This window comes from Orbicella faveolata, unplaced genomic scaffold (assembly GCF_042242905.1).
Source record: "Orbicella faveolata isolate gen_17 unplaced genomic scaffold, um_ofav_v1 contig_1, whole genome shotgun sequence".
In the NCBI taxonomy this organism is placed as follows: domain Eukaryota; kingdom Metazoa; phylum Cnidaria; class Anthozoa; order Scleractinia; family Merulinidae; genus Orbicella; species Orbicella faveolata.
In genome coordinates, this window is record NW_028301536.1 from 28013189 (window position 1) to 28032762 (window position 19574).

Below are 19574 nucleotides of genomic sequence, written 5' to 3' on the forward strand. Positions count from 1 at the left end.
GATTAGTAAAGACCAGTAAGCTAATATTAAAATAACTTTTCCCGGTTGAACTTTGTTGTTGGCTAGATATACCAGCACGGGGTACCTCCGCCCGTTGGGCTAGTTTCCCTCAAAACAGCACTTTTAACAGAGGTAGTACTCTTTCAATATAATGAACAAATTGTACTCTTTATTAAAACGAAATCAAACCCGCTCGAAGACTTGCTCATTCGCACTACAGTATTATTAACTCGCGAATAATAACGGCATCAGGCTCCCAGTAAATAATCTCTATATATTTGCATAGCCTGATAAAAATACAAACTTATTAAGTTTTGAGTCTGACAATGAAAAGCAACCACCAACCAATTAAACGAACGAGGAAAAACAAAAACATGTCTTGTGTCCATGCATCTTTTCGAAGTCAATCGATGCCAAAAACAAGTGATCGATATCGTCTTGCGTCTGTTGTACTCGTTTTGAAAATTTACATCCAACACAGCCTATTGAACTATTGAACTAATTGATGTGAGAACAAAAATCATTTAAAAGAGATTCGCTTTGTGTGTGTCGAAACATTAAGACGAAATCCGATAGAAAATCGAGCAATTTCATGTTTTAGTGGACAAAAATCTGGTACCAGAATAATTTTAAGTATTTTACAGTCATTTTTACATTTTCTTAAAGGTAAATACATAAATAATTGCCTGAAATAACACCGAAAACAATTTCCCATGGGAACGAGAGAAAATGAATGTCAAAGTTCAGAGAACTTGCGCAAACATAGGCAAAATTTCATCATCAGTTTCATTTCACCAGTTCTTTCAAGTTTTTCATACGAAGTTCAACATTCGCTTTAGACGTTTGGTGTTGCTAGAAATGATTTTTTTTTGAGAGGATATTCTGAAAACAGTCGTACAGAAGTTTGCAATACGATGTAAATAATCTTGGTACTAGGTTTTTGTCCACTCGTTAATCGAACTTCTGATGGATTCCGTATTAAGTCTTAAGTTTTATTTTCTGATTAAAAAAGGGTCAATTTTTGCGGATCTTTAAAACTACCCTTGTACCTAACCATTTTATTGATGATGAGCGAACTGCTATTACATATTATGTATGCTGTTTTCTATTTCAATATCAGGGCGAGTTGCTTCAGATCGCAAAAATGGCCTTATAAAAACAACGACATAGCTCTTCATCAATACATCATCCTCTCTCTTTCTCTTAACACATTATGATAGGGCACAGAACACATTCACTTCGGTGCCACTTACCTGGTGCTGGTCAAGTCTTGGCTATCGAGAAACAAGGTGCTGTAATCTGTTAAGTATGTCTGTCTCAGTAAAAGTGAATAACCTTCTCTAGACAGGCTCGTACTACTTACAAGCGGTAATTGGGGTGTTTGGCGATAGTCAACCCGGAAAGGTTTTTGTACCGTTGCGACAGAAATATGGAACGGCATGCAGCCATGGAAGTTTCTCAGTTGGAATTCTCTTTGCTCCTTTCGTGTTGTTCCGTTGAGAAGACTTCTATATTTGGAGATAAATGAACTTCAATTATCAGTCACCATTGAAAGGTAACCATGCAATCTTTCGCAACTTCAGCGTGAAAAGCTGTTTCCAAACGGCATGATGATTTCCAGCATTAGCAAAACCGATTTCATTGACGATCCTGTTGCGATTAGATTGCAAAACTGAATAACTGAATTAAAAACTGGAATTAACCCTTGTTCAAGAAAGCTCTTCGGCCAGTGCTGTTTTAATTAGAAATCGCGGCAAGCATGCCGGATTTCTTAACGATTTTTTAATTCATGAGTGAATTCATGTGAGAGTGGGAAAATATCTCTCTTGTTTGTAATTGTTCCCTTTCACGAAAGAGCGTTTGATGTGTTTTACATGGTGGTTCCTAACCGATAGAACATGAGTATATTGCAACAATTTTCTCACATCTCAAGAGGTAGTTTGTGCTCGTGCGAATCAAATCAAATTGAATCCAAGTATATTTGTTGTATTGTGAGTTGGCTTTTAGGCTTATTTTTCCCGAAATGCCGCAAGAATGCCAACCTATAGATCAGCTGTCAAAAATTCTGTCGTTGTTGATTTTGCAACCGATTAGTAAGGAATTAACAAACAGAAATGAAAAGTACCTTTAAGAATAACTACCGCACTTTCGACTTTTGACTAAATTTGGCTGTTTTCTGCTGCCATCTGTAATCATTTATCAGCACTAATAGCTGAAAACTTAGGAGTTGCTCTCTCGAAAGAAACATGTGGTCTTTCAATATTCTATGGCATTTTTGGAGTCTGATTTTATCGAAACCTTGTTGTAAAGAAATAATACATTGCCTTGATAATCATCGATGAATTGTACGACTTCAAACATTGGGATATATCTATTAAAAGGTAGTTTCGTGCATTTTTTCCCCCGATTATTTGACACATGACAGTAATGCCGTTTTATAACGAATTTCATCTGTTTACTAAGGAGATTATTCAGGGATGTATTCAGAGTGTATTTTTCCCATCAGCACTCTCAAGATGAAACGTCGGCAAGCGGGCGCAATAAACCTAGCTTCGGCTTTAGGAGCTAAAAAAAAAAGTCATTTGAAAATTAATATTCGGCTCGTTTGATAGCTTTCCTTTCTCAACAGATGATTTTGTAATCTCTTTGTCAGAAATTGATGGCGGAATGTTGCTTTGAACCGGAGCAAAAGAAGCGAAAGAAAAGAAAACCGGAATGGCGGGAAAACGAGAAGAAGAAGACGTCTACTTTCAGGTTTTCATCATGTTTGGGATCAGAAGAATGGATGCTGAATAAACTGCGTCTCTCAGGTTGTTTTGCCATACACATGTAGTTAGTTCTCAGGAACCTAAACGATTGAAGGGGAAAACGACTGACGAATGGCTACAGAAAGGGATGCAATATTAAGATACGTTCAAAAATTTAGAAATTGTTAATTAACTTTGATTTCATTCGTTTAATGGATTACACATTCATATATGTGCAGGTGGCTCTTGTTACTTCATTTGACCAGATGCCGCAGATCAGTGCGACAGAAGGATGTGGATTTGGACCGGAACACACATGTGAGCTATTGCAGTGCTAAGACTACAACGTGCTTTAACGACGAGAAGAATATTGAATTTTGAAAGACTGAAATAAAGGAAGATAAGTACCAAGAAGGTAAGTTATCTTGAAATGCGTCATGGCCAGCACAATTAGGATTCGTGGTGGGATCCATTTATTCAGTTGCCAATCTAGAAGTATCACGTATTAAAGTAAGTGTAGCCACTTGGTATGGGGCGATTCCTGGTGTTCTTGTATCCATTGTTGTAGGACTGATGAATGTAGATAAGTGAAATAATTTATGGCTGGCCTTTGGTAGATCGGTATGAGAATGAGACAAACTAAATCCAGTTACAATAGCGGTGAAAATGTCATGGCTCGTGTTACACTAAGCATTTAGATCAACTGCTTACCTTAACCGTTTTCCTTTTTGCAAAATGTAGAAATTGAGTTGCTGGAACACTCTCTTCTGTCAATATATTGCGTGAATAGTTTTTGCAAACGTTCACTTGATCTAAGCCGCTCTTGGTACGTTGCATGCAAGAATGACTAATCTAGGTCATTTTAAAAACTAATAAAACAGTGAGCGATGACATATGAAGAACTTTCCAGCGCTGAATCCTGGGCCGGATCTTGGGCCTTGTAGTAGAATAAAAACTAAGGGGATGTCTCGCTCAGCAAAATTGAATCGACTTGTGATTTAGCAAACCGGACAGCTACATTGGGCAAGCAAATCCCGAACGTACCGTACGCCCGGGATCGTACGTAGAACAAACGGCATTCTCTGTCGATGGGTGTTTGGAAATTGCTAGGATGATCATGATCTTTCAGTCATGGATTTTCCATTCGGCCACCAACGAAGTAACACGTGCTCTGATATTAATTAACTAATATTGGTGACTGATGGCATACTGTAAAATATAGACTGGAGTGGACTGGAGTGGACTGGAGTGGAGTGGACTGGATTTGTAAAACATGGAGTGGATTTGTAAAAGGTGGATTTGTAAAAGGTGGATTTGTAAAAGGTGGATTTGTAAAAGGTGGATTTGTCAAACATGGATTTGTAAAAGGTGGATTTGTAAAACATGGATTTGTAAAAAATGATAATTTAAAGTTAAAGCGCGCGACGAGAACAGTACGGAATTTTTTTTCGCGCTGATCAAATCGGAAATCGTGCAATAAAAGCTAAAGATTGTGGCACCCAGGAAACAATAAACGCGACAAGAACGTAACAGTATTGAGAGAAAACCGGATGTTATTCTACAATATAATTAGCCAGAAGTTTGTGCAAGCGGCTAACAAAATCAACTGTTATTTAATTCCATAAATCTTTGCTTTTAGCTATTGCTACCCTGGCTACCAAAGGTCTTTGTCGGGCGTCGGGATACTTCTTTTCGTTTGAGTATTGGCACTGTTGACAGCTTGGCGCTGCTGTCAGTTACATGTATCCATAAACAGAAAGCTGGAGTGAATGTCTTGACCTTTGAACAATAAAGTCTTGCATAATTTAAATTCTGGGACGAAAGTTTACACGGCGAGCTCGAGATCGAGATGGCAGCTTTCAAGCTTCCATCTCTTTCTCTTAAAAAGCGAAGACGGCAGTTATCTTTGCCCGAGTTTGGGTGAAATTCTATAAACCTAAAGGAAGAAATAGTAAGCGGTACTTTTGGAACAGTTTATTTGGCTAAATGCACCGACGAGGAGCAATGTGTTGTTATTAACTAGTGTTTGAGAAATTTACAGTCATTCCTTCAACAAATAAAATGTTGAAGAAACGTGTAGCACCGGCTCAAGCAATTCATTTTCTTGATTGGAATTAATCCGTTTCTCACCAAGAAGTGTTACAATATTGCATTTATATACTTTGTGATAAAATATAGAGGAATTATAATTCTTTGTATGCTTTCGTTACAGTTAATGTTGAAGTGAATTAATCGTAAAAGTAAAGAATGAATTGTTTGAAATGTATGTAAAAGTAAATGCATGTAAAAGTAAAGAATGAATTATTTGGAATATATACCATTGATATCCTGTTTGCTCGAAGGATCTGCAAACAAAATAAAGTTTATTGTTTTACATTTTTTTTTACAATTTTTTTTACAAATCCACCTTTTGCACAAACTAAAAAAGCAAAGATTTACGGAATGAAATAACAGTTGATTTTTTTAGCCGCTTGCACAAACTTCTGCCTAATTATATTGTAGGATAGCATCCGGTTTTCTGTTACGTTCTTGCCGCTTATTGTCACCTGGGTGCCACAATCTTTAGTTTTTATCGCACGGTTTCCGATTTGATCAGCGCAAAAAAAAAAAAAAAATCCGTACTGTACTCGTCGCGCGCTTATCATTTTTTACAAATCCATGTTTTAAAAACCCACCTTTTACAAATCCATGTTTTACAAATCCACGTTTACAAATCCACCTTTTACAAATCCATGTTTTACAAATCCGCGTTTTCCAAATCCATTCCATATTTTACAAATCGAGTCCACTCCACTCCAGCCCACTCCAGTCCATGTTTTACAATATGCCGTGACTGATCATTCTGTTTGTTTATCAATAGTGGCGCCTTTATTAACTAGGCAAACGCAAATAAATTCCCATTGCTGTTACAATAATCTTTTTCCCAGGCGTTCGATAAGAGGCTATGATTTGTGTAGTTATTATGAGTTAGTATATACCACACAAGTGAATAGTGCTTTTCGCGCGCTCTGATTGGTTAACTCGGGGGTAATGAGCAAGTACTATTCACCTCCGAGCGGCTGGAGCGAGAGATTTTAAAATTTCTGACCGCTTGTCGCACATAAAATAACGTTTTGGTCCGCTTATTATACAGCTTGTGTGGTATATACTAAAACAATTATTCACCTCAGTGTCGGTGAAAGTAATGGGTATTTTCCTCCACTTCGGTGAATAATTATTAATTATCAGACTCACTGGCCACATAGGCTTTTTTTTGTTTTTAGTTATTTCCTAGGCGAGAAAATTCTAATTATTAATCATATATTGCAAATATTGTCTGGTACTGATAGGCACAGCAGGGAGTTGATAATTAAAAAGATATATTCTTGATTTACGAACAATTTCTTAGAGCTTAATTACAAGAAAAATGTTGGGCAACAAGTAATGATGTCTGATAACGATCAATAAGGGAGAGGGAGAAAAGATGGCGACAGGTGCATTTACCCATAATTCGTAGCGCACGAAAACCTTAACAACGCTCATAAACACGTCCAGAAAAGTTAAAAAATCTCAAACTTAACATACACAATGCTGTTAGCACATGGTCAGATTTTGCCAAAATATGGCCTTCCTTGCGCCCGATGGGCTGTGTTAGTTTTGCAAGGTATTGTACGAAAACGTATAGCCGCCATCTTTTTGCCCATGGAGGATTGGACCTGCAAATGATAAATCTGTACATATACGTACAGCAGAACAAATTAACTTCACCAAGGAATGTTCCTTTAGTTAATAAACAACTGTAAACATGGTAAAACTCGGAGGCTATTATACTAATATAATCATTAAGCTAGGTTAATGAAAATATGAGACTTTACCTTCATCCTGTTTGTTATCTTCTCGTTCGATGATTTTCTTGTGAATTTCCAAGTAGTTTGAAGGAAATTGTGCTTTATTGCCCCGGATATCTTCCTTTGTACTGTTATAAGCTAAGCGATTAGTTTGAACTGAGGAGAAACGACTTCAATGATGTGTAATTTTTAAATTACACGATAACAATAGTGGAAATGGAGATGTCTGGTAGCAAGTGAGGTTTCCAAGGGACTGAGAAAGATTTCTTTCTTTGCTCAGTTGTATTTAATTCATAGTCCTACCTTATTAGCATATTGAGCAGAGACTGAAGCACTCCTTATAGACAACATGTTGAAACCATGTACATTTAGACTCCATATTTATGTAGAAGTCCGTGACATTTCTTGGAAAATTCCAACATCACAAAATTCATTTTACTTTTTTATCAGTTTTTTTTCTCACATTTTTTCTCAAAATAGTTGAATACCTTCTTTGTTAAGGCCGAACGCCAAACCATTCATTTTCAACTTAATTGTTAAAATAATTGTGTTTCCGAGATACTTCAGTTCTCATCAGGTTTAAATGGGATTCTGGATTATAACACATGCCCCCCTGTGTGTGTTTCATTTCTTAATCCATCTTCCTCTAAAACCCACGCATGACCAGCTTTTCCGAATATCCTCTCTGGAGAATTAACCTTTAATTTCCATTATTATTTATCTAGAATAAATATACCAACTTCAAATTCATCATGGTTTCATCAGAAATATTGGACTATTCAAATTTTCCTCGACGTGGTTTAATTTGGTGGTCTGCGGATTGACAGGGGCACAACAACGACTGATTAATTTCATATCTTACAGGATGCCAGTGATAGCTCAATGCAATAAACTAGTATAGTGTATAACTAATAAGTTATGCGTTCAGAACTACAATGATTTCCACACGTTACTAAGTACTCAACCATGATTTTTCTCTTTGGAGCATTTTCGTCTGGTTAAGCAAAATAAAATGATAAGTTGTGATTGGTTAGAATGTAATCAAAAGTAAGTAAAATATATCTTTGTTTTGATTTCTTTTGTGTCGGTTTTTTTTTCAAATTTACTTTGCGCTACTGTGTACATTAAATTACTTTTCTAAGATGACACGTATCCGAAAAACACACAATATTAAATTATTTGCATTCGAGCCATTCTGTACCGGTATTGTTTTTAATACACCATCTAGTATTTCACTCACACGCACAGCAACAGTAACAAAATCGCCTCAAGCGAGCAAGACATCGATTTTCCTCTCACGGTGATCCCATAGGAGAAACTGTCTACTCCAGGTTTAAGTGTCAGTCCTGTGTTGTGAAGTACTTTTTTGTTGGTTCACTAAACTTATATAACGATTTAAAATTTTCGACTGTCTGATCTTAGCCTATAAAAATTCTCCTGACAAAATGTTTGATGTGTCGCTATCGTTTCTTTATCGTTAAAAAACATAGGCTTTAACCGACCGTGTTAAAAAAAAAAAAAAAAAAAAAAAAAAACTACAATATTTCCTATGGATCAGTTTTCCTGGATGAATTTTCCATCAGACGTTTATCAGCAATTTCCGCCCGATATCTGTCACGAAAATAAGAAAAGAAAATATTTTAACCGAACGAGAGTTTAGTTGCCAAAAAATACAGGTTCTACTTTTGGCGAATTTGAATATTGCTAGCCAGCTTTATTATACTGGTTAATGGCTCGTAATTGTGTCAACAGCACAGTGATAGTGCCAGTCAGTTATAATCACCTGCATGTCAAGCAAATCACATCTATGATAATTACTGTAGTTGGTTCTTGCCTCATTTAATCCTCTTGTTCAGTTTGGAAATTACATTGAAAGTAGAAATTCAAATTCAAGGTAGGTTGGTTGTTTTTTCATATTATTTTTTGTGTGAAAAAGATAGTATAGCGGGGATATCGAAAAGCGAAATGTCTTAAGGGAACCATCGAACTTTACATCTACCATGTCTACGAGAAAACCAAGCTGCGTGAAATTCTATACATAAACCCGCATTTTCAAGACATTTCTATCTCATATGACAAAGATACGTATGTATGTATGTATGATCTTTCCTTCAGAGCAAGTTTGTCGGCTCTTTCGTTTAATACTTTCTTGAACGCACCGTTCTTTTGTTATGAAAGTATTCTTATAGCCAGTCGATAGAGCTTGGTCGCTTATTCCCACCATATTTCGAAAATGTTATCATTTGGAGCGATTTCATAAGTAAGTTGCATTAAAACAAGCTTATGATGGCAAACAGCGACAATTTTATTGGAGCATATGGTTGGTCGATTGTCTAACAGGATATATCCCTGTGGAGTTGGATTATGAAGAAGATACATTCTGCGCCTTGCTTACACTTTTCGGTCAGTGTCTGATAGATAATTCAAAGAACGTTGGAATTGTGCAACAACGAAAGTTCGAAACTATTTGCAACGACTTTCGTGTTCGTGAAACACAAAAAGTCTTCATATTAAACAGTTACCACAGGCGAAAACAAAATAATTGTTTTCTAAGGATGGTTACGCAGGTACTTATTCCCTCGTGAATGTGCGACACTTGGAAATCGTCAAAGATAATTTCATCGCTCTGAAGCCAGGCGCTCAGAGAAAAATCGATGAAATTAATGATCTTTATGCATTTTTAAGGAAAACAGCAATGTTGAAACGAATTCTGAAAGTAAAAGTTGAATAAGACATAAAGAGCAACTGCTTTATGTTACATGTTAAATTATGTCACAAGTTGAATGTTGATACCAGTCAATACGCCTAGCTACATCTAAAGTTAGTTCTCAGACATGGCACTTAAACTGAAAGAAACAAATCTTTCAAATACTGAATCATAACAGGCTTAAAAATTACAATTGGCGGGAAGCAGACCAGTTGTCGATTTACAAGCATGACGAGGAGATGAACTTGGGTTTACCGCGAAACTACTCCAGCTAAGTACGTGGTCAGAGCATTGTAAGACGACAAGCCAAAACATTTCTTGCCAAATATAATCCATGCCAAACAAAGTAATGCCTAGCTTCTTTATACAATGTTACACGCAAGGCTTTAAACTTTGTCTGTTTACCTATACTGCAGCATTAGAGTTTTGAAATGAACGGAAATTTGGTTAGATTTTTGATAAAACGCTTATTTTTCATGCTTATCTTCAAAATGTCCTGTCCGATGTCATCTCATTTCAGTGGTGAACTGTAGCTTTGTGTCTGACGTTATTATAGCCAACAGGAAAAACACTTCAGTCTTGGTAATCAGCAAAGCCACGTGATTCTAACAATATATATGTAAATCCCCTTAACACATGCGCAGCTTTCGTTACTGTGTCCGAGTGACGAGACTGTTTAGAGTAATCTCCAAACCTTCAAGGAGACCTGTTGTATAAGCTTTTCGCTTTGAGAGGCCAACATAAGCTAAGGGTATAAAACATGCAACCTTGCAGTCGGCAGAGCTTATAGAGTCACTGGGACAAACTAACTACACAGAAAACTCAAGGATCTATTCCGCAAAAGGTATTGAAATGCTACACTTTTTTATTCCCCATGTGTAACATCGTCAGGCACTTCTCCAGTGTCGTCCACAAGTTGTGGTTTGTAATATTTGCCAGTACGATCCTGTAACCAGCCCACATCTTGTATGTAAGGAAACAAAACAAGCTTATCATGATTTCCCTTTTCTTTGGCGGGCTTTTTTCAACTTTTATTCAAAATTGTCGGTGGGTTTTGTTTTTGGGTATACATGATAGGTCTGTGGAAAAAAAGCACTGAAGCAATTTAAATAACCGATTATCGTTGTGTTTTTATTGTGTCAGTCAGCAGAAGGCTCCCAATTTTTAATATTTCTTTAAACGTTGTCAAAAAAGCGACATAAGCACTTTTAGCAGTTAATTCCCCAGAGAGAAAACGCGATAAAAAGCCATTTGCAGCTGTACGTAAAACTTTTTTTGCACTTAAAGGGTCATTAATTTTCGCAAAGCCCATTTGCGTCTTAAACTTTTTAATGGCCCAAAATCTGCCTTCGTACCTGTTGTGTTGAATTTTGACCATTCATTTATTCCTACAGCTTTTAATAAATCCAGCTGTAGGCGGACGCTATGTCTACAGATTAAGAATTAAGTAGACAGACATATTTACCTAGATTTTCAATGCAGAGGAAGATGAACTGAATTCCCTTCGGAAAATATTCCAGTCAATTTTAGGTTTTTCTTGACAGTTTGCACTCAAGAAATCCAAGTAACAAAAAAACAGTGGACAAAGAATTGTGTTTTTGACCGGTAGGAAATGAGTAGCTTTCATAGTATTAGCACGGGATAAGAGATCGATTTAATTTTCGGTTTTTGATTTGTCGTAAGTTTTATATTTTCCTTCAAGCGTATTTCAAATGAACATCTAAAAAGTCAGGATTAGGGTATTTCTTTTAACATTTTTCGTAATGGATCGATAACTAGTATAAGGCAAAGGTAAAAGAACAATTTCGCAAGTTGCTTGTTTAATTTTACATTTGAATTTCTTTTCCTGCGCGCACTAACGCTTGTCAAGAATGATTTCATTTAGTTTCCTTCATCTGAGCCCAAAACGCACACCATCGACCCGCAAAGCTGTGAAGTTTAGCTCTCACACATTTTTATATCGGTGTTTAAAATTTGTCCTAAGACATGAACAGGGTAGGAACAGGAAATTATGAACTGCCACAATCGTCAACCAATCCGACTTTTCTTGGTTGATTATCACCCAGAAAATAGTCACGGAGTATGGCTTAGAATATAAATGAGTTTCTGATGGTAAAGTGCCGCCATGATTGACGATCTCATTTATTTCCTTTTTTTTTTTTTACTAAAAACACTGACTCGAGGTAGGATTTATTGCAAAATCAAATATGATTGAAACTAAAAATGTGTAATTTGCGTTCTTAGAATTGTATTTTCTTTACTGATTTTCAATTCGCAATCAAGTCTTGTTTTTCACTTTCCTGTATATTTTACTCTTGACTAATGAATACGATGTGTTTTTCGACAACTTTTTTCTTCGTTACTAATCTTTTTAGTATCTCACTTAATCACACTTTGTATTGTTTTTTTCGTTATTGCCATATTCCTGGTGTTTTGTATTGTAAGAAAGTAATTCAAGTTATTTTTGGGTTCTGGACCTTAAAAGATCCCACGACTTAAACTGAAAGATAAACTTTTCCGCTTGAAAACTTTCACTCCGAGATGAAATTATTGTAATTCGGAGTAAACTTTGTTTGCTGAACGTTTAATTCCATTTTAAAAGCAACGCCGATAACTTTTTCTTCTATTTTTCCGTTTCTTATTACAAACGTTGCACGTTCCTGCTGCAATTTCCGGAAAATTCATTTCATGAACTAAGAAGTTGATGAAGTTTCTTGGATCTTCAGAACACGCGTAGGATTATAGATATTAGGAACAATTGCTGTGTTGTTTGCGGTAGATTTCCGTCACTCAACTCTCATGAATTTTCAATTGGCTTGACATTAACGTTTACTTTGAAGGTGGCAATTAAAAGTTCTGATTGACAGCAGTTTATTGAAATGCAAAAAATGTGATAGCTTGTTACTGCCGGGTGTTAACATTTGACTATTCCTGCGATAACAAACATCAGGTTTGAAAAGGGACTAAAAGAAAAAAAAAATCTGACATCGTTAACAAGGCCTTCTGGTTTAACGAACTATCAACAATCTCACTGGATAAGGTTAGTTATAGCCTGGTCACACGCTCAGGTGTATATTATCACAGGGTAAATGTTGCGCGTCCAGTTTTGGTGATTGCTTGTGATAGAGCAAATACTCAAAGATTTGCTTCGGAAATGAAAGTAATACGGCACGTAAAGATATTTTCCTAAAACAACTCTCTGTGTTAGAAAATAGCTCAATAACGAAAACTTGTTGTTTTGAATTTGCCACTCCTGGGGAAACATTGGAGAACTTGATAAATATCTGTCGTATTCTTGTCCTTGTAATATAGGTGGTTTCGTTCTGCCATAGATAGTACCACAAGTGAGTAATACTGTAAATCCAGTTACTCTCCACGAAAACTTAGCACATATATTCATGCCGAATGGAATCACTTTTAAACTAAGGCTGCGTCCAAGACCTGATAAGTATTCTTCTCAAACGATCAGGCAACACCAAATCGATCACACGTTTGATCTTTCCAGCGGAAGACTTTGGTTCTCTTTGATAACTGATTCTGTTCTTATACAATGAATTGTTCGCTCTCGCACGTTACAACAGAGCTTAAGCTAAAAGCACAAGACATTAGATCTTAGTCGGGACAAAAACCGCATCATTTTTTAAAATACTGCTAAAAATTCAGTCGTTTCACTAAAACAATCAGGCATTCCATGGTTGTTGCGGAAGTTTGTTTGTCGATTGTGACGACGTATTGTTTCAGATTGATTCCTGTACCAGGTTCTTACTATTGCTTTGGTATATTATGATGATACCTTTAAGTTTTCTACTAAGAAAGAAACAAAACAAAAGAGGGTTACTTCTAGGAAACGAGAGACATTAGCAATTTGAAACATTTTAACGCCAGTTTATACGATGCCAACTGCATGTCAAAGTTGTGTTTTTGCATTCCTTTCCTAGATGCAAATTTCACTTGCTTTCTTGTTCATAAAAAACCCAAGAACATGATATCTATAAAAAAAGAGCCTCTCTCGGTGAAAACGTGCAGTTAGTCAGTGCAGTTAGTTAGAATAGTCCATAATGTTAAAAAGGTGAAACTGGTTTCACAAAGTAAACGTTAACACGAGCGCAAACGAATTTACCTACCCAGTTCATTTAATGTTCCACGAAATGCATGCCCTAAATATCAGTAACATTATCAGCCTATGGAAATCCATAATAAGCGCATGGACTTGAATTGGTGTTAAAATCATTCGAATTGACTAAATAAAGGGTCGTCATTTGATTTAAAAAAATTCCGCTATTAAATAGATGTAGGAAAGTCCACTTTTTTGTGTGTTGACTCTAGCACAGAAAAGAAACTTCGCTATCGAGTTTTCTTTTGGCCTTTGATCACAGCTTACTGTGCACCAAATGTAGATAGGCAATCAAATGCTCTTGCGCGTTCTGTTGCTTTCATCAACATAATTCTGGATTTTTCTGTATCTTTGGATTGCAATAATGACAAAAGGAAACAAGAAATGTCAATCAATAAACAGAAATTAAGGAAATTCTTATGAAATTAATGCAACATTTCGTTCAAACTTTAACTTTTATCCGTCGCCAGATGTAAATGATTGATAACTCAAAAAGATATGATAAGAAACTAAGTTCAACTGGGGCAATAACAAAACTGGGGTGTAGATATAATCTCTCAAATTCGTCAAAAATCTGTTGTTATTCAGTTGAACATTGAAAACGACAAGATTCTTGATAAAAATTAAATCAGAGAAATGCAAACACATTTATGCCAACAATTTCGACATCTCGCAATTCAGTCTTTATACGTTCAAACTAATTCAGTTACGTTATTTCTTGAAGTTAAATTCTGATGCCTTGTTCTATTGGTGGTTAGCATCGAAAACGAACTGTTCCTGCTTGCAGGGCTGTTTTTTTTTTCTTGATTATTAAATTCAACCACCTTCAGTAGTTTGCCATTCCAAGGGTACCGAAGAAAGAATAATGTTCTAAATGTTTTCAGAATCTGAAAATTATTATATCGCAGGCCAGGATGTTGTCGGTGCGAAAAGCTCAAGGGCGATAATTGCTCGAATCAAGGATAACACCTTAAATTGGTGAATAATAATAATAATAATAATAATAATAATAATAATAATATCAATAATGATAATGGTAATAATGATAATGATAATGATAATGATAATAATGTTATTGGGCTTACTAGTCTAAAATTCTTCACTAAAACTTTACATGATCACTTTTTTACAGCACAAAACTATTTACAATAGCAATTGCATTAATAATATGATTATGAATAATTATAATAATGATGATGATGATGATGATGATAATGATGATGATGATAATAATAATCATATATTTTAATAATAATTCTTTATTGAGCTCACTCACTTCGATCTTGACGGTCGTTTGCTGGGTCAGGACTGCTATGCTTTATACAACTTTATCCTATACTCTGAGAATTTTGAATTGCTTTTCTACGAGAGTAACTACAGTGTTTTATTAAAAACTTTACTTTGATGAAATTTCTTGCATTCTAAATTTGCTTTGTTCTTACAACAGCTTGCATTAACTTTTCACTATTGTGTTTTGGTACTATTATTATGTTCTAAAATCAATTCAGTGAACGCTTGACCGGAGGAGTGCGATATTCATTACTGAACCCAGCTAAATGACTCTGTTTTTCACGATAAAAGATAAAAGACGATGACGAATTTCTTTTATTGAAGGGAAGCATGGGTAAAAGTGAAGTTTGTTGGGTATAATTTATGCAGCTTTTCTTTGTTATATGTAAATAGTTTGGAGATATATGTTTGCCTGAAAGCGTACAACGTCGGCTGGCTGGGAGAAAGTGAAGAAAACGGCGTTTCTCTATTGGCACAAATTCTCATATGCTACCAAATGTACCTAGTGTAAAAAATAACCCGTTTACCAAGTCCGAATGGCTCACAACAAGCAATGATGTTACGAATATATTAAAACCTCCTGTGGTCTGCCGAAGTAAATTGAATCAAGCTATCCCTCCAAAACAATTATCTTCTATTTTGGTGAACACCAGAAAGCGACAATCCGACGAATAAAACCTCCACAGCTCAGCTCACTTACAGAACACACTGATAACTTGGTCTCAGTAAACATCATTTCCATAGTGGTTGAGTTATGGACAGATGAATCGCCATTTATGTAAAAATAAGCGTTTTCGAACTAACATGCTAATTGCTCCTAGAAGCGCCTCACTTCTTGCAAAACAAAGGATGCATTAAAAACTAACTGGTTGTCAATGAAGCAGCTGAATTCTTTTCATGTTATCCGACAACTATAGAAAACACAGGACAAGTGTTTTGTTTGTTGACTTCGCTTAATTACTCTTCATAAATACGTAGAAGCATTAATTTTTTTTTCTGTCCAAAAACGAGGATCAATATGACATAAAGTCTGGTGCGAGGCAAACAACTTTTAATCGCACAGGTTGCACTGATTAAATTCTTCGCTAGTAAGAGATAACAATTCAGGGAAATACAAATAAGTGTAGTTGAATGTTATTACTTTCTAAATTTTTACTTTAACGCGTAATTAAATTCGTTTGATAAAGATTCTATCATTATCGAGTCGGGGCCAGGTTTGGTTGATATAAAGCTGCATATGAAGGTCAACTATTTGAGTATATTTTCGTCTCCTTTTACACTTCAGAGAAATGTAAGGTAGCCGAATGCTCTCCTATGTCGCTTCGCTTTGCCATTTTTCTTGCAACCAAATAAAGCGTAGTTATTAGGTGTGAAAATAAATTACTCTTACTTGATGCTCTTATTGGCTGCCAGAACAGTTGAGTCAAATTCAATTTGGAAGTTTCACTAAGAACAACGTAGCTTTTAACAAGCCACTTGGCCATTCCTCACACGTATATTCTCGATGAGGACATGATCAAAACTCCCTTATTCCTTTCGTACATTGATAGAAGCACAGTATCTTGATGAATCTACAGTTTCATGCTCTATAGACAATAGACCATTTGTCTGCTAATTCGCGTGTCAGGTAAGTCATTTCGGATGGGCTTATAAGAGGTCTGCCGAGAAATGAGTCGCCATGCAAAAGGCCCATTGCAATTAAATTGGCCCATCGATAAAATCCTGATTTTTTTTCTTGCAAATTCGACCTCGCTGTTTCAACACGGTGTGTATTTGAGAAACAAGTTCAGTTTAGATTTTGAAGGAGTAGTTATTTGCAGAAAACAAATTGTTTCAATCAGCTCTTCCTTAGCTTATGAAACAAGTATATCGAGGAATTTATGAATCATATGTAACCTGTCTCAATTATCTTTTTTGATCGATTCGTTTCCTTCTTGGTCCCATATTTCAAATTGGCAAAAATTATTCATTTCGCTGGAATGCAATGCAGCGAGGGCGCAAGCTATGTAGAAACGTAATATATTTCAATTTTTACACACTTGATCTCATATTGGTGTTATAAATTAAGTCACGTTAATAATAATGATATTATTTTATTGATCATTTTCAATTTTAATATTTTCATTCGTGACTAATATTGGGTCAAAAAATTACCAAGCAAACAATAAGGAAGCATCTTTAAAAACTAAGACTATTGTGTTAAGTCGTAATCATTAAATAAAACGGACATTAACACAAGTTTCTTTTGTCTATTTTCTTAGTCAGGTACGATGACAGAAACACCAAACATAACAACAGCACCTAACGTCACATCGCCCACGCCTGGAGGAGGAGGAGGCGGAGGCGAAGACTATGGTCTCCCTTCAAAGGAATCAGTCATTGCAGCTTGTTTCTTTTACACTGTCATTGCCTTAGTTGCCGTGTTTGGCAACTTAATGGTGGTGACAGCTTTCTTCATTAACGACAAACTCCGAACGGTGACGAACTACTTTGTGCTTGGTTTAGCAGCTGCCGACATTTTGGTAGGTGCCATTTCCGTTCCTTTGTGGATGTACATTTTGAACTACTACGCCGATCGGAAGGCGATGAATAAGAGTTTCATTGACTTAAACGAGCTCTATACCACATTGGACAGCTTTGCCGGAATCTCTTCAATTTTACATCTCATGGCCATTTCTATGGAACGCTACTTTTGTGTTGGCTGGGCCGTGAAGCATCGCAACACCAAAAAGTACGTCTATTACATTGCTTTGTTCCTGGTTTGGTTCATTTCAGCCTTAGCAGCTTCTGTGAAACTCATGATCCCTGACATCCAAGCAGGAGACCGGGTTCTCTTTACCTTCGTTGTCTTCTTTTTACTGCCGTTGACGATCATCGTGGTTTCATATGCAGCCATTTGGAAAATTGCCATGACCAGGATGAACAACAACCCAAGTAAGCGCTCACTGAAGCGAGAGATTCGCACCGCCACAACCATTGCCTTTGTCATTGGGTTCTTTTTGATTGCATGGACTCCATTCTTCATCACGCTTGTCGTTAATGTGTACTGCCCACTAACGAAGTGCCCTTTTAGTTGGTCAGCATTGATATTTTACAAATTTTTGCACTACTCAAACTCGTCAATCAATCCAATAGTGTACGGAGTGCGAATACCGGAATTTAGAAAGACTTTCAAATTCATCTTAAGGCGAATCTTTGGGCCCATTATAACACCTTGTAGAAATCGATGATTATCTCTGTACATTATCACTAAATCAGAAATATCGAAGGCTGTTTCAATTCTCTTAAAAGCTGCATTTAATACCAGGTGAAGAACTGAGACGCGAATGCAACAGGGTTGTCAAGAACTGTTTAAGTCTGCGGTATGAACTGAGCTCGTTTATAATAACAATAGAGAACGAACTTGTTCCATTCAGTTGAGTGGGAGACAGTGGTCTTATTTAACAGTATAGCTATAAAAAACGATTAAAATCTATATTATGGGCATTTTTATCAATCATGTACTATTATGCTATTTAACAGCACAAGTTACGTCGTCTAAAAGTGTTTAATGAAGCCTGCCTTCTCCATTGCGGAGCATAGGTCATTGACAAGACTCCTTCAATCCCCTCTGCCTCTGGCCAGGTGTTCCATCTGTGTCCAGGAGTAGCCCTTCCATGGAATAGTGGGTTATGTATTCGGGAAGTGGGGAGGCACTCCCATAAATCTAGAATAAGTGTGTGCCGCGAAGAGTCTTAAAGCCTGACCCTATTTAAGGATAAAGCAAACGCAAAGTGATTCCCTATTTAAGGCACAAACCCGAAAGATGATACCCTGTACAAGGGAAAACAAAAACTAAGAATGGCGTGAACGGGTCAACTATATTTCGTTTCTGTAACATTGTAATTTAAACATCATGTAATTTAGGTATCCTATCTAAGGATCACACCCGGAACACGATGCCAATAGTGGCACATACGTATGTAGCTAATATATGGGAGTACCAGCCCCGCATCCTGTATTAGTTTCACTTAATTGCTGTTGTTCCGTACACAATCAAGGCATTAAACTGCACGAATCACTGCAGTTAACTTCGGTAAATAACTGCATGCCATCGAAGCGTAAATAACTGCTTGCCATAGACGTAGGCCAAAAGATTGCTATTAATGTGAGGTTTGAAGTTTGTCAGAGTTTCTTGGATGATGGCAAATAGTGACATCTCTTATTCAACTGGCAATTTTTCATAAATTAAATTTCTATTTCGCACTCAGCTTTGAGGCTTTGTCTAAGGGACAATTTCTGAACAGGATAAATGTTATTTAGAAGTAACTGTAATCTCTTTTCAGTTGGTTTGTTCGTTGCCAAATTATTTGTTCAATAAAAGCGTAAATACTGTTACTCTAATTAGCACTCGGTCCTCTTGAAGAAGCACTTAAAAGCTGGGAAGGATCAGTACAGACAGTTTCTGCAGTATTCCGCCATCTCTTAACTTAGAGGCAGGTTAAAATTTTATCAGAAACTGACCAAAACCAGGGCAGAGAACAATCATCAATTAGTCTAGTAGCTTGCACGTAAAATCTTCTGCCGAGTTGGTTACCCTGCATGCTTAGATTTCGGAAGAGAGAATTAAGGAAACAGTTTTCCTGAAAGCATGCTCACATGCTCCCTGCTCATACTTTTCCTAAAATTGCTGTTGATAAAGCATTGCTAAATCTGAAAGGCTTACTCGATGCTTAGATCATTTGAAATATCTCACTCTGCGCATGCCTTAATTTGATCCAGCTCATGTACCACTTGCATTCGTCGCGAATCTGTAAAAATTAATTGAAGGTCTGCAATAGCCAATAAAGAAATTGGGAAAAAATTACTAGAAAGTCGTAAGTATTTTAAAACTATTTTCAAAAATGAAA

At 36.4% G+C, this 19574-nt stretch overlaps 1 protein-coding gene across 3 annotated transcripts; it reads left to right on the forward strand.

The window, feature by feature from the left end:
* The first annotated feature begins 2993 nt into the window (after positions 1–2993).
* Positions 2994–19068, forward strand: LOC110041009 (octopamine receptor beta-2R-like). Of its 3 annotated transcripts, none has more exons than XM_089298967.1 (2): positions 2994–3162; positions 16947–19068. In XM_089298967.1, the coding sequence occupies exon 2, from the start codon at positions 16956–16958 to the stop codon at positions 17913–17915; it is 960 nt and encodes a 319-aa protein (XP_089155093.1). In that variant the 5' UTR covers positions 2994–3162; positions 16947–16955; the 3' UTR covers positions 17916–19068. The 3 variants fall into 3 exon arrangements, with proteins under 3 accessions (XP_089155093.1, XP_020601947.1, XP_020601946.1); XM_020746288.2 differs by lacking the exon at positions 2994–3162 and adding an exon at positions 8389–8468; XM_020746287.2 differs by lacking the exon at positions 2994–3162 and adding an exon at positions 11915–12321.
* The last annotated feature ends 506 nt before the right edge of the window (positions 19069–19574 follow it).